The 16,353-nt window shown below is 49.2% G+C and overlaps 1 protein-coding gene across 1 annotated transcript in view; it reads right to left on the bottom strand.

Moving 5' to 3' along the window:
* The window catches only part of dab1a (DAB adaptor protein 1a), an 858,599-nt gene that overhangs the window by 174,908 nt on the left and 667,338 nt on the right, over nucleotides 1-16,353 (bottom strand). Inside the window, exon 5 of the mRNA XM_038793498.1 lies at nucleotides 13,577-13,675. Coding sequence (XP_038649426.1) covers nucleotides 13,577-13,675 — 99 coding nt within the window. The remainder of the gene's footprint in view (nucleotides 1-13,576; nucleotides 13,676-16,353) is intronic.

Raw genomic sequence — 16,353 nt, 5'->3', positions numbered from 1 at the left:
CCAGGGAGTGAGACATTCCCGCCAGGGACTGTGTGACCTCAACCTGTGAGTGCGCGACTCCATCCAGCACGTGTGTTAGGCGGTTGATGCTCTCCGCAACTGACTGGTGGGACTGTGCCATTTCCTTCTGGGACTGTGCCATGGCGTGCTGCGACTGGGCCATGGCCTGGTGAGAATCGGCCAAGGCCCGCAGCGCGCCGGCAATGTCATGTTGGCTCTAGCGCATTGCTGCCTGTGAGAGGGCAGCCCTGATCAGGGCCGAGGATGACGCATGCAAATGAAGCCCAACGCCTTGCAGAACCTGACTCATGGCTGAAACCATTTCACCCATTGCCTCGACCGCGGATGCCACCCGTGCGGTGTCGGCCTGAGTGGCTGCCATGAGCGGCACCACTCCCTGCTCCTGGACGCGGTTCGACTCCTCTAACTGCATCTGCAGCTGCTGGAAGACGGCCCTCATCCCGTCATTGTGTCCCTGGGTTTCGAGATGCATCGGCTGTGCGGGTGGGTCAAGTAAATCCAGGAACCCAGGAAACATCTGGGAGCCAGCTGTATGCTGAGCCTGGCCTGCCCTCCGACAGTCCAGCCCCTCAGCTGCTCCGACTTCCACCTGCTGTACCTGCTCAGCTGTGTTGTGCGAACCAGACTGGGACCCTGGAGCCTCATCACTGAATTGCCCAACCGAGGTGAATATCTCAGGGATGGTGGATGGTGTGGGAGATAGCTGTGCCGCAAGCTCGAGGTCCTCGTCCGTACAAATATCGTCGGGGTCATCGGCCCACTGATGAGTGGCCGCAGGGCGTTCACGGCCCATTTCTCCCTCTCCCTCTGTCACCGTCCTCCGCGCCTCCTGCTCCACAGAATCTGTTTGGCAGGATGGCACCCCTGACTGTGCTCCTGGCACCCTCTGCCGTGCGGCCCTGGGTGCGGTGGTGGTGGTGGTGGCAGGTGCTCGTCTTCGCCTGGATGCAGACGGCCCTGGTTGTTCGGCAGCACGTCCTTGGGAAGGGAATGAAACGGGGTTATTTAGAAACGCTCGGCCGGGTGTTGGACGGTCCAGTGGGCAGAGTGTGAAGGGACAGAGGATGGGGGGGGGGGGGGGGGGGGGGGGGGGTGGTCCAGTGGGCAGAGTGTGAAGGGACAGAGGATGGGGGGGGGGGGGTGTCCAGTGGGCAGAGTGTGAAGGGAAAGAGGATTGGGGGGGGGGTGTCCAGTGGCAAGGTGTGAAAGGACAGAGGATGTTGGGGGGGGGGGGGGGGGGCGTTGTCATGCAGGGTTGTCTCACTTGGTTCAGCCCCTCCAACCTCGCATTGCGCGACCTCCCGGGTGGCATATCCCCCAGCAAGATCCAGTGCCCTCTGCTCAAATGTGGTCGGGGGTGGAAAATGGGCGAACCTCCTCCGATCCTGTTGCGCTCCCGGGTATTGTGAGCAGTCTTGCCCTGTTCGGGGGGGCATAGATAGATCATCAATTCGGCAGGTATCATCAGGGCGTTCACATATTGGAGAAGGTTGGGGGGGGGGTCAAGTTGTAACTAAACCATTGCATCTCTCCAGCGGGTTGCAGCGATCATGTGGGTCTGTGACTACTTGGTCACTCTGCCCCCCTCCCCCTCCCCCTCGTGCCGGGGGGAGGTGGGTGATTAAGTACATGGGGGGGGGGGGGGAGGATTGTTGTGACCCAGGGGCACCCTCTTGGCACTTACCCTGGCAGCCCTGGTGAGGTCGTGGAACTTCTTCTTGCATTGCTCCCCAGACCGAGGGGTCTGCCCCACTGCACTCACGGCAGTGCCCACCTCATGCCAGGCCCGTCGCACTACGCTGGCAGGGTGGCGGTGCCCTCTTCTAGGGCAGATGATGCTCCTCCTCCGCTCCACCTCATCCAGGAGCGCTCTCCAAACCTCGGGGTGGCCCTCCGTGGCTCCGACATCTTTCTCCTCCCGTTGCTGTGCTCGCTCGTGCCTTTTGACGATGCAGAGCGGCGTCACGTGGGCGTCATCGGGTCGTCATTCGGGCGTTGCAGGGTTATGGCGTCATTTTTCACGTGAGGTCCGCGGCCCCGGTCCTAGCCCATTTCTGGGGCGTGAATAGCTCGTGAGCGGGGCGTATCGGGCCGTTGTGAAAGTCGGCCGATTTCACAACGGCATTCGTGATTTTCCGCGGGAGCGGAGAATTCCGCCCATCAAGAGGTGTGAGACAAAGGTGAGTAAATGGAGTTAGGTTGTAGATCAGCCATGATCCCATTGAATCTTTGTCCCATTGATCCCGTTGGGAATGGCCCACTGAGGTCGCATTTGCCTCACTTCCTGCACTGACGAGGAAGAGATCAGGGCGCCATTTTTAAATGCCACCCCAATTTCTTGACCCTCCTTTGGACCCCCCACTGTGTCCTCCACCCCCACCCCCTCCAAGGCTCCAACTTATCTCTTAGTATGTCCTCTACCCCCCCCCCCCCCCCCCTCCACCCTTACCATACTGCTTAAGGACAGGGTACCCCTGGGCCTGATCCCTGGCATGGGCAACCTGGCACCTTGGTACTGCCAACCTGGCACCCTGGCAGTGCCCTTGCCAGCCTGGTAGTGCCACCTTGGAGACCCCACCCAGGTGATGTTGTGCAAATATGGACCAGTGTTAAATGGTGCCTTGGTGAGATCTTCCTGGTGCCTAATGAGCCTAATAGCTCACTTAAATATGTAAATCTCACCAGGTCGCACAAAGTGTTTCAAGCATCATAACAACCTCATCGCATAACTGAGTTGGGCATGATGAGGCCATTCGATTGTGTCCATAGTTTTTAAGGTGTGTCTTAAAAGAGGGAAGATATGTTTAGGGACTGAAAGGTTTAGGGAAAGAATTCCAGAGCTGAGGGCCCAGGCAGCTGCAAGGAGCAGTGGACCAATTAAACTAGTGGATGCTCAAGAGGCCAAAAGTGAGAGGTATCTTGGAGGTTGTGTGGCTGGAGGCGCTTATAGAGAGAGAGGAAAAAAAATGTCATGAAGAGCTGTGAAGATAAGGATGAGAATTTTGAAACACGAGAATTTGCTTAACCAGAAGTCAGTCTAGGTCACCAAACACAGTGGTGATGTGTGAATGAAACGGTAGTGAGAGTTAGGACATAGGCTGCAGAGATTTGGAAAACTCTGCATTCGCAGATGGCAGAAAGTGGGAGTCTGGCCTGAAGTAAAATGGAATAGTGAAGTCTAGAGGGGGTTTTTCAATCTCAGGGTTGCGACCCACAGGTACATCGTGGGTGGGTATCGGGAGGATCGAGGAGCAATCAGTCGCGGCATTTCCGATCATGGGAGAAGCACCCAATGGCTGCGATCAGCTTTTAAGAATGCTGGCTGATACTGCCCCTTAAATACAAATGATGGAGGCTTTCCGTTAGAAGCAGTGGAAAAGAGCACGTCACAAGCGTGGCACACTGATGCCATGCACCCTTTGCATCCATGATTTGGGCAAAAAATCATGAAGGAGATATTTCTCCATTTGTAGTTTCCAGCAAGCAAGCAACAGGGCTGTGTGAAGAACTGCAGATGGGCCATTTTGTAATAAGGAAGAGAGGGCCAGAGTCTCAAACAGGCCAGGATCTCATGACTGAATCTGCTGTAGACCGCTTCTTAGGAGAGTCCAGGAAAGGACAAAGCAGCACTGGTGTGAGCTGTATGCAGAGCTGGTGAACACCCAAAGAAAAAACTACGAAGCAGTCTGAAAATAATTTATTGAGGTGTGGCTTTCTTAATTGTGCTAGTGAAAATCAGGATGCAAAGCCCATGTGTGTTATATGCAGGGAGGTACTGGCAAAGGGAAGTTTAAAACCCTCAAAATGTCAAAGGCATGACGAATTTGAGGACTTTTTTTTTCAAAGAATGCAGCAAGAATTTAAATAGTCAGCTGAAGTCCTCAGCAGAAATGTAACATTGAATGACAAAGCAAGTGAGATTGTGAGGATCTAGCAGGCTCACCTGTTGCATTAAAGGTAAGAAATAATGGTGGGCCACGAAGGTTGTGTGTGTTTAGTGTGTCGCAAAGATCGGCTGGCCTGGGTTGCGAAGGTCAACCGGTATTGGTCGTGAAGGTCAGCCGGCGTGGGTCCCAAAGGTTAGCCAGTTGGTAAAAGTGGGTCCCGGGAAAAAATGTTTGAGAAACACTGGTCTAGAGGTAATGAAGGCATGGATAGGAGTTTCAAGAGCAGATAAACTGAGGCAATGGTGGGGGTCAGGTGATGTTATGGAAGTGGAAACGGAAAATCTTAGTCATGGCACAGATACATTTCAAAAACTCATTCTGGGGTCAAATATGGCACCAATGTTGTGAACCATCATTTTCAGCCTCAGACAGTTATCAGAGGGATGGAGCTGGACCTTACACAACCCTCCAGAAGACTTGAAGTGGATGGGCATGAAAGATCCTGTCAATGTCATTACAGTCAAACCTGGTCCTACACTTCCTTCAACCCCCCTTGGGTGGCGCTGCTGGGACTGTAGAGCTGGAAGGATTGTCCCAGGCCAATTAATGTTCCTCACAGCGTTAAATGGTTACAGGGCAACTGTCCAGGGCATTGCTCCCTCCCTACCGGCTCCCTCCCTGCCACCTTGACATTTTAGCTGCGCAAGTGTGGAGGCAGAAGGAATAAACAGTGCAGACTAGTATTCTTATTACTCTATTTTACTGGTGTTCTATTGTAAACTATACAAGACTGATGCGACCAACAATTCACGTGAAACAGAGAGTCGATGTAAACTGGCTTTAATCGACCAGAACAGTGTCTGCCTGCGACTGCTCTGCTACTGAGAGCCGCCTACAGAGCTACTGCTCTTTATACCTCCACTCAAAGGGAGGAGCCGGGGCGGAGCCCACAAAGGCATCAACATGACACATCACAGGTAATACCTTACAATGGTCCATAGGTGGAGCCTATGGTACAGTTACATATATGGTGAATGGTTACTGCAATACGTTCACCACATTCACCCCCTGTTAAAAAAATGAAGTCCAGCGGGGGTGACGGGCTCACAAGTTCAGCCTGTCCGGCGCCTGGATCGTGCGCTGTGATTCTCAAAGCTCTGGTATCGCACCTGGCCTGGGTGTCAAACTTATCCGTGTGGGCGTGGGTAGTGAAGTTGCCGGTGCGGGTACAGACGCGGACTCTGGGAGCGTGTCTTCTGGAGCTTCGTTCCTGTGGGTCGGTGAAGTGGGAATGGGGGGGGGGGGGGGGGGAGCCATGTAGGGGCAGGGGTGCTGGTCAACGTAGGTTGGGCGGGGTAAGTTGGGGTGGCGATGGTGGTGGAACCTGCGGGCGCTAGGTCCCGGAGGGAAACCGTATCCTGTCGGCCATCGGGGTGTTCAATGTATGAGTACTGGGGGTTGGTGTGTAGGAGCTGGACCCTCTTGCCCAGGGGGTTGGACTTACGGCTCCTGACGTGTTTGCGGAGTAGGACAGGCCCCGGGTTCTTCATCCAGGACGGAAGCGAGGCCCCGGAGGTGGATTTCCTGGGGAAAACAAACAGGCTGTCAAAAGGGGTCTCGTTTGTAGCCGTGTAAAGGAGAGACCTAATAGAGTGGAGTGCACGGGGAGGACCTTCTGCCAGTGGGAGACTGGGAGATTCCTAGACCATAGGACCAGGAGGACGGCCTTCCAGACTGTCGCGTTCTCCCTCTCCACCTGACCGTTTCCCCGGGGGTTATAACTGGTAGTGCTGCTCGAGGCGAGGCCCTTACCGAGCAGGTACTGACGCAGTTCTTCACTAATGAACGACAAGCCCCAATCACGGTGAACGTACGTGGGGAAACCAAATAGTGTGAAGACACTATGTAGGCTTTAATAACGGTCACAGCGGTCATGTCGGGTAGGGGATTGCAAAGGGGAAGCGGGAGAATTCGTCAATAACGTTGAGGAAATATGTGTTGTGGTTGGTGGAGGGGAGGGGCGCTTTGAAATTGATACTGAGGGCGCTCAAAGGGCCGGGATGCCTTCACCAAGGGGCCTTATTCAGTCGATAAAAGTACTGCTTGCACTCCGCACAGATCGGGCAGTCCCTGGTCATGGCTCTGACCTCCTCAGTGGAGTAGGGCAGGTTGCGGGCCTTGTTGTAGTGGAGAAGCCGGGTGACTCCCGGGTGGCAGAGGTCATTGTGGATAGCCCGGAGTCGGTCATCTTGCGCGCTGGCACACGTGCCGCGGGACAGGGCATCTGGGGGCTCGTTGAGTTTCCCAGGACGATATACGATATCGTAATTATAAGTGGAGAGTTCGATCCTCCACCTCAAGATCTTACCATTCTTGACTTTGCCCCGCTGCGTATTGTCAAACATGAAGGCTACCGATCGTTGTTCAGTGACGAGGGTAAACCTCCTACCAGCGAGGTAGTGCGTCCAGTGCCGCACGGCTTCCGCGATGGCTTAGGCTTCTTTTTCGACTGAGAAGTGTCGAATTCCAGAGGCGGTGAGGGTGCATGAAAAAAATGCTACTGGCCTGCCTGCCTGATTGAGGGTAGCGGTGAGGGTGACCTCTGACGCGTCGCTCTCCACCTGGAAGGGGATGGACTCGTCCACCGCGCGCATTGCAGCTTTGGCCATGATGGCGGCCCCCGTGAGTCGCATATGTTGTGCGGGCTTGGAGATGGCTGCCCCCATGGACAGCACGATGCCGATGACGCGTCCGGGGACGGAGCCGGCAGGCAAGCTGCTACACTGCGGGATCTGCGGGCCTGTGAGTCTGAGGGTCGGGCCTGCGATTTTGAGGGTTTGTACCTGGCCAGGCAAACTTTAGCAAAATGTCCTTTTTTTCCACAGTTGCTGCAGTTCGCGTTCCGGGCCGGGCAGCGCTGCCTGGGGTGCTGATGCTGGCCGCAGAAATAGCAGGGTAGCCCCCTGTGTTGGGCGGCACAGGCCTGGGGTACTCTTTGGTCGGGGTCCACGAGGGGGTCGCGTGATCAGACGGGAACGCGTTGAGGCTTTGGAACTCTACTTCTAGGGAGGAGGTGAGCTTTACTGTCTCTTCCAGATCCAGGGCACCCTTCTCGAGTAGGAGCTGTCTCACATAGTGGAACCTGACTCCAGCCACGTAGGCGTCCTGGACTGTGAGGTCCATATGTTGAGTGGCCATAACTGCGTGGTCGTTGCAACTTCGCGCAAGGACTTTGAGGTCGCGTAGGTACTCTTCCAATGATTCCCTGGGGCGTTGGCAGAAAGTAGTGAGGAGATGCCACGCGTACACCTCATTCACGGGTCTTACATATAGACGCTTCAGCATCGCGAGGGCATCTGCGTAAGCGGAGGTTTCTTCGAGTTGTACAGAGATTCGATGGCTCACCCGGGCGTGGAGGAGGCTCAACTTCTGATCGTCGGAGACGGAAGGCGAGGAGGAGGCGGCGAGGTAGGCCTCGAAACAGCGGAGCCAGTGTGAAAAAATCCCTTTGGCCTCCGCGGCCTGTGGGTCGAGTTCCAGTCGGTCAGGTTTGAGGGCCGATTCCATTGTGGTGTTGTCGTCGATTAAATTGTTGCGACCTTCAATTCACACAAAACAGAGAGTCGATGTAAACTGGCTTTAATCGACTAGAACAGTGCCTGCCTGCGACTGCTCTGCTACTGAGAGCCGCCTACAGAGCTACTGCTCTTTATACCTCCACTCAAAGGGAGGAGTCGGGGCGCAGCCCACAAAGGCACCAACATGACACATCACAGGTAATACCTTACAATGGCCCATAGGTGGAGTCCTCGTGGGCAACAGCGTGATACAGTGACATATATGGTGAATGGTTACTGCAATACGTTCACCACCAAGACCAATAATAATAATAATAATATTTTATTGTCACAAGTATGAAGTTACTGTGAAAAGTCCCTAGTCGCCAGATTCCAGCGCCTGTTCGGATAAGTCGGTACGGGAATTGAACTTATGCTGCTGGCCTTGTTCTGCATTACAAACGAGCTGGCTAGCCCACTGAGCTAAACTGGCCCAATACAGACCAGCATTCTTATTTTGGAGTTTTAGAGATTTTGTTCTTCTAGGGGACCATGGTGCCCTGTTAAATGTAGCCCATGAAGTCCGTGACTCATGACCAGAGTTTGTGGCAGGAGCTAAAGTCAATAATTTTGTTTTTCCACTATTCACTTGGCAGAACCATTTTCTCATCCGGGACTGGATTTTGAATAAACAGTCCACCAATTTAGAAATAGTAGAATGGTCAAGAGGTGATGCTGAGTTAGAGCTAGGTGTCATCAGAGTACATGTAGAAGCTGACCAGCTTTAGATTATATTGCTGAGGGAAAGCCTATAATACAAAACAAAATAGATCTTTTGAGGATACCAGATGAATGGTGTGAGAGTCGAACACAGAACAGACAGTGCAGAAGGAGGCCATTCAGCCCATCGTGTCTGCACCGACCCACCTAAGCCCTCACTTCCACCCTATCCCCGTAACCCAATGACCCCTCCCAACCTTTTTGGACACTAAGGGCAATTTAGCATGGCCAATCCACCTAACCTGCACGTCTTTGTACTGTGGGAGGAAACCGGAACACCTGGAGCAAACCCACGCTGACAGGGGGAGAATGTGCAGACTTCGCACAGACAGTGATCCAGCGGGCAATCGAACCTGCGACCCTGGCGCTGTGAAGTCACAGTGCTAACCATTTGTGCCACCGTGCTGCCTATGATGCCCAGAATGGGATAAGAAGAGAAGTAAGAATAGTCAGGCAAAGACTGTACCAGCAGCTGAAGACAGACACAAGGAGCCAAGAACAGGTTGTAGCAAAACCTGGAAGAAGACACCAAAGTCGAAAGTTTCAGATTGACATGAACTCTTGTACAAGAAATAAGCTAATTGCTGTGTTAATGCCAATTCGAAAATATCAAGCCTCAAGAGTCACAAACAGGCATCTTGCTTCAATATGGGCTTTGTAAAAAAGGTCAACCTGTATTTGTTATAGTACAAAATCTTACATGTTCGTTTCTGATGCATCAACTATGTTTGAAAAATGTAGCTAGTATTCCCCCCCCCCCCCCCCCCCCCCCCCCAGAGATCACAATTGCTGACCTTTCATAGTTTCAGTCATCAAGAAACTTACAGAAAATACTTTCCTTCATATTGTGTATGCACAGCAGGATATCCAAGACCAGGACCCTCAGACACTTGTTTTCTCATCTCCTTCCCTGAATGTTTTCATTCTTTTCTGCTTTGCAGCATTAACTAGTTTAATTTGAGCTGGCGAATTTTCTATCGATTCCATAAGCATTAAGTTTAATGTGGAACATCATCAAATATTGGTTGAAAAACCAACTAGATTCAGCTAATGACCTTGTACCATGTTATCATAAATTACTGGCAGTTTTGTGTTGTGAACTGGTGAGCATTTACAATTGGGTTGAGACTGCTTCAACTCATTTCATATAGGACCAGAGAGGAACATTTCATCTGCTGGTTTTGTGTGGATTCAAACCTAGGTCTTGCGGGTGAAAGGACAGTGGTTGCAGCAAAATTCCCTGATGATATTCTTCAGTCACTAATATTAGCATGTAGATTAAAGCTTATTTTTTTCACTTCAGAACCATAGGATTCCTACAGTGCAAAATCATTGAATCATTGAATTTACAGTGCAGGAGGTCACTTTGCCCATTGAATCGGCATCGGCCCTCTGAAAGAGCACCCTGCCTATCCCCGTAACCCAGTAACCCCACCCATCCTTTTTGGATGCTAAGGCCAATTTAGCATGGCCAATCCACCACACCTGCACATCTTTGGACTGTGGGAGGAAACCGGAACACCTGGAGGAAACCCACGCTGACAGGGGGAGAACGTGTAATTCCACACAGTCATGGGTCTCTGGTGCAGTGAGGCAGCAGTGGTGACCCCTGTGCCACCACGCTGCCGACTGTTTCTTGACATGATCGAGCAATATTTAGAGAACAAGAACATTCTTGTGATTTTTGATTAATACTTAAGAATAAAACAGACATTAAATGTAAAATAAAAGTTTAGTATGTTTGTTTTGATTTAATGTTAGATGGACCAGCGTGAGAATCATCATCTGTGTGAAAGTAGTTTTCTCTATTGCCATATAACTGACATTATTGGAGAATAGTCTCTGCTATCAGGGAACAATAAAAACCAGCTGATTGCCCATTGATAAGCCCAACAAAAGTAGAGATATCACAAAAATAGGTTTCAAAATCAGTTGAAATGCTTTCCAGTTTGCAAACAAATAACAGCTGAAAGATGTAGAATAGAAATTACAGACTTCAGTCCTGGGACTAAAATGACCAAACTACTGTTTTGAATTTAAGATGCACATAAATACTCTCATAGCCCTTGGCTTAAGGACTTTTGATTACTTTAATTTGTTAGGTTAGCAGCACAATAGCCCTCAATGACTTTAAATGCTGATGTTTCCTGCATACATGCACTATAAGAATTGATGAAGACATCTGTTTTGGCTTCTGACACCACTTTAGTAAGGTGAAATTTCTCTGGGAAGCAGACTATTCCTCAAATGATCGGAGTCCAAGTTACAGCTATAACATATCATTTATTACTGGTCAAAGAGGAGGCCTTTATAAAAGTTTCAGTGCTTTCTCTAGTTCCTTGCTTCTTCATAAATTGCTCCGGAAATTTGACCCGTTGCAAGCAATCACAGATAACAGTATGAGGCCTGTCCTAGTTTTGAGTGTTTAGCTGTGTCCCGCTGGCAGTGAGCTTATTCCTTTCGGCATGACACCGATAAATTTAGAATTGAGGCAAAGGTTTAAAATTATCCCTGCAAAGTGTGAAGCATTCTTGTGGTAAATACTGCTTGTTAAAATGTGATGTAACTCCTTAAAATATTGTCCATGTGCATCGAATGTGAATTCATTAAAATTCTATTATTACATTTAAAGAATGATTAGAGTAACAGGTGGGATAATATTCAAGATCCGCCAAATGTGGATTTAAATAAGGTTAATGCATATGCTTTTTCTTTCCAATTCAGGGACAATTTAGCGTGGACAATCAACCTACCCTGCACATCTTTGGGTTGTGGGGGCAGACACGGAGAGAATGTGCAAACTTCACACGGACAGTGACCTGGGGCTGGGATCGAACATAGGTCCTCAATGCTGTGAGGCAGCAGTGCTAACCACTGCGCCACCGTGCCACCCCAGGTTAATGCATATCTAAGGATCATTAAGATCAGTTTTTATTCCTGACTTAAAATATATTTTTCTGTGTTTTCAAATGTTATTTTTCTGTTAGAAAAAAAGAAAATTGTCAGTAGGGAGCATGGAACTGAACTGCTCCCCCCCCCCCCCCCCCCCCTCCCCCCCCCCCTCCCCCCCCCCCCCCCCCAAACGAGCTACATTTGAAGTAAATCTGTGAAAAATCAGTTTTTAGCACGAGAAAGAACCAAGGAGTTAAAAAAGTATGTTCAATGAAATAACAGCCCAGAGTCTAGCAGTGGCCCAGATAAATCACCCATCATGTACAATGACACAAGCATTAAATCTAAGATAAGGAACTAATGGGATAAAGTAGCACAACATATGCAGGGATAAAAAAGTGGCAAATTTCAATATTCCCAATTCTATAATTTAAATAAAACTTTAAATCCAGACACAACACCAGGAGGACTTCACAGGGAAGCGGATATTTTTCATTATTATGCACTTTCAGTGCACACTTATCTGAGATTTGATAAGTTTGATAGGAATCAAAATCTCAGCCCATTTATACAATTCGGTTTAGTGGGCCAGCTCAGCTCAGTTGGCTGGATAGCTGGTTTGTGATGCAGAGCAAGGCTAACAGCGCGGGTTCAATTCCTGTAACGGCTGAGGTTCTCCATGTTGCGTGGTGATCTTCAGGTTAAATCACCACCAGTCAACTCTCCCCCTCAAAGGGCAAAGCAACCTACAGTCATCTGGCACTATGGCGGCTTAATAAAAAGTTAGGTTTAGTTTGTGTACTTGGTGATTGCATGTAAAGCAGAACTGCTGAAATCACATGAAATACCCATCACATCAGTCACCTTACATTGTCAGACGTGTGCGCGCATCTAGCAATCTAGATTTCTGCACAAAGACCAGAGAGTATTTGTTTCTGTTACAGTAAAATATAGTAAAAAGCCATTCTATTACTGATCCACCAGCTCATAACAATACACAAATTTATAATACACGCTAATAAAAAAAAGACTTTAATAATCCATATCCATTTGAAATATATCAACTTTAACATGAGACAACAAATAAATTCCATAAACTGTACAAACCGGCCCAGGTCAGCTATTATAAGGATTACAAACTTTGAATAACACAAAATTAAATTTAGAATATGGCTCATCAGCAGAAATATCAAATGGCTTACGTGCTTCCTAATCTTGTAAATTGGATTATATTTAGGAAACTCTACTCTCCAAAGCCAATTACTTTCTCTGGCATTGCAATTAAAATTAATACACAAAAATAGCTGGCACAACATGAACTGACCCGATGATATGTAAATGCCAGTACATTATCATGAGTTGCAGTTCAACAGTTTTTCTCTGAACAAAATTTCAATCGCTAAGAAGTCTACACATGTCACCCTAACTGAGGTCGGCTAACGCAACACTGGTTGATGTGGCTCAGTGCTCCCCAGAGAGTGGGAGGCTGGGTCATTGAATTTATTCAAGGCAGAATTAGTGTATAGACAGAAGGTTGAAAGGTAAGGCAGCTGAGGGTTACAGGCTCTGGCAAGAAAGTGGAATTGAGACTACAACCAGATCAGCCATAATCCTATTGACTGTGGAGCAGGCTCGAGGGATCAAATGGCTTACTCCTGCTCCTAACTCCGATGGTTGTATGTTCCTGCAATCAAGGGTCATACACTGAGCCATTGGTAAGAATTTGGAATTTCCTATATGCAATTTTACTATTATGATTTACTTTCTGAAGTTGGGAAAGGACAATACGACACTTGTCACAATGCATCTTTGGGACATTTAATTTGTGCACCAGATACGCAATTCAGTTAGTCAGTGATATTTATGATTTTTTTTTTAGATATGATATTCTTCTTTCAATTCTGCCATTCATGCATGCGGTTTAATTGATCCATGTGTTCCTTTGACCCGATTATACTTCAGCATCTGTGTTGATGCAGCACTCATTTCATTTCACAAATTTTGGGGAATTGAGTTACTGAACAGGTAACACATTGCATTTTGGGAAGTGGCAGTAGAATCTTGCTGCAGCACGGTACCAGATAGTTAATTTTTAAACTGAATCTTTTGGTAGTAACAAAGAGTTTCCCACCCTAACACAGCACTCATTCAGAACGCTTCCCCTGTCTGACAAAATCATGGAATCAGCAGTGTAACCCAGTGCAGGCTCCACATTGCTGAAAGCAACATGTTACCTTTTTAGTCTTGTTGGTATCCTGTACTGTATATCTTGGCCCATAATTTACATCTCGCAACAATGACAATTACTGTAATAATAAATTAAATCTATAGTCAACACCACTTAGACTTTGGACTCAACCAACCCTCACTTGCTAAAGTATCTGAGGCCTGCAAGCTAGGAATATTTTTACAATTGGACTTGGCTGAATGGTGACTTACTCCTGTCTTTTCATCAAAGATCTTTATGCCTCCGAATGAAATGGTCAGAAAGATCCTCTGCTTGTGTTCCCCTTTTGAGCGTGCTGCAGCTGCAATTCCCTGTTGGAGGTAAAACAATGCAAGTGTCAATAAGAAAACACAAAGTTTGATCAAGCTGTCCTTGGGTTCCCAGCCTGATAAACACAAAAAATTCAAAAGAATTGTTGAATCCTGTCACTATTTCCCACTAGTTCAATTGACTCATGTGTTTCTTTGGTCCAATTATGCTGCCGCTTGTTTTGAAATGGCACCGTTTTCATTTCACATCAATATGGAGAAGGAAATCACTGAACGATTTGGGAAGCAACATAAGATTGTCTCAAAGAGGCAATTTCATATGATTTGATCTTTACACTAGCTCAGAAAAGAAATAGCTCACAATATATAAAGCAGAATTACTTTTAACCTCATGAATATATGGTCATGTTACATCAGAAAAAAAAGAATACAAATCATATTTAGCACCTTACCACATCTTTCAGAAACATCCCAAAGTGCTTCATATACACTGACCTACTTTTTAAGGGCAAGAACTGTTAAGCAAATGCAGAACAATGAGGCTAACAAGATCCCACAGATAAGATGAATATCCAGTGAATCACTTTTGCTGTACTGGTTGAGAGGCAGTCAGAAAGCAATTATATTCTGTCCTCGTTTAATTAAGCAATGGAACTCTCTCCCGAGCAATCCCTCAAAGCAAGAAGCCTGTGACAAAAGCTTGCATTTGACTAAGTGTTGACACCAACGGAGAATCCATGGACTTATACACAGGAAAACCGGCATTGCACCTGCACCAATTCCACTGCCGGTGAGGGGCTAGCACCGGTGCCATGTGGAACACCATCGGTTCCCATGAAAAATGGTGCGGGATTCGCCAGGTCCGTGATCAACATTTGCAAGGCTGAGAAGCTGCAGCCACGAAAAACATACACTCCCCCCAGACACACTTATCGAAGCCAAAAAGATGGGATTGGTTGTGCTGGAGTGTCCATACAGCTGATGGGTCAGCTGGGGCAAGGGGGTGCCCTGGGTGGGGTCACCTATATGACTCAGGACACTGGGTTTAAAGCGGGCTGTCAGCGGCATGCACAGCCGTATGGCTGCATTGCCGGCTGCGGTAGTGGTGTTGCACACCCGTCAACCTCGACCCCACAGTCCACCTCCTGGCCACCCTCCACTACTCCCCCCAGCCCTGGCAGAAGCCTCCTGGTCAGCGACATGACTATCGGCGAAGTGTTGGACACTGTCCATACACTATCTCTCTCCCTCAGCAGCAACCATGGCAGGTTCGCGATTTTTGAGAGGACATCTGAACTGCGCCGTCGTGAACTCGGCCCATCGGAGGCAGAGAATCGCAGGTGAGCCCATTAATGATATGCAAACAGTGTTTAAGTACGCACGGTGTGCAGCGCATCGACGCCGTTTTCGAGGTGACAGAGCATCGAGATGTGGCATCAAACCGGCGCCTACTGTAATTTTGGCGTCGGCCACTATTCTCCGGCGATTGCACACCCCGATTTTGGCATCGGCTAACGGAGAATCCGGTATGGAGTCTTTTAATGTGGGGAGGCTGTTGCAATGCAGCCTCACACGGTTCTGGCTACCCAAGAAATTTGCAATGGGACCGTTTATGTGCACTTCACTCCTCAGAAATGGGCGGTTAATACCTCAGAGGGGTACTGGAGCGGTTCGGGCTTGGAACAGGGTTCACCGCTTGGGTAAAGCTCCTATACAACGCTCCCATGCGAGCGTATGGACCAACAATACCAACACCCAATACTTCTAGCTGCACAGGGGCACCAGACAAGAATGCACACTGTCCCCGCTGCTGTTCGCACGAGCAATCGAACTGCTAGCAATCGCGCTCAGGGCAGCAAACAATTGGAGGGGGATCCGAAGGGGAGGCAGAGAGCACAAAGTCTCACTCTATGCAGATGACCTGCTCCTCTACATCTCGGACCCACAGAGCAGCATGGACGGAATCATTGCGCTCCTGAAAGAGTTTGGAGCCTTCTCGGGCTACAAACTCAACATGAGCAAAAGCGAGATCTTCCCAGTACACCCGCAAGGGGGGGGGGGGGGGGGGGGGGGGGAGGAGAGCACTAAAGGGGCTGCCGGTCAAACAAGCCCGACACAAATTCCGCTACCTGGGGATCCAAATAGCCCATGACTGGAAAGGGATCCACAAATGGAACCTCATCAGTCTGACGGAGGAAGTAAAAAAGGACCTGCAAAGATGGAACACACTCCCACTCTCCCTCGCGGGGAGAGTCCAGACGATCAAAATGAACGTACTGCCCAGGTTCCTCTTCCTGTTTAGATCCATTCCGATCTACATCCCCATGGCCTTTTTCAAAGCACTGGACAAACTAATCATGGCGTTCGTATGGGGGGGGGGTAAAAATGCTAGGATCCCAAAGAAGGTCCTACAAAAAAATAAATCCAGGGAGGGGGCTAGCCCTCCCAAACCTACAATTCTACCACTGGGCAGCAACAGCCGAGCGAGTAAGGGGATGGATCCAGGAGCCAGAGGCTGAGTGGGTGCGCGCGGAGGAGGCCTCCTGCGTGGGGACCTCCCTCCGGGCCCTTGCCACGGCAGCACTCCCATCCCCACCCAAAAAACACGCCAGCAGCCCAGTGGTGACAGCCACCCTCCAATCCTGGAACCAACTGCGGCAGCAACTTGGCCTGACCAAAATGTCGGACAAGGCTCCCATCTGCAACAACCATAGGTTCAC

This window comes from Scyliorhinus canicula, chromosome 4 (genome assembly GCF_902713615.1).
Source record: "Scyliorhinus canicula chromosome 4, sScyCan1.1, whole genome shotgun sequence".
Lineage (NCBI taxonomy): Eukaryota > Metazoa > Chordata > Chondrichthyes > Carcharhiniformes > Scyliorhinidae > Scyliorhinus > Scyliorhinus canicula.
Note: the sequence above shows the minus strand (reverse complement) of the source record. Positions and strands in the feature narration are given on the sequence as shown.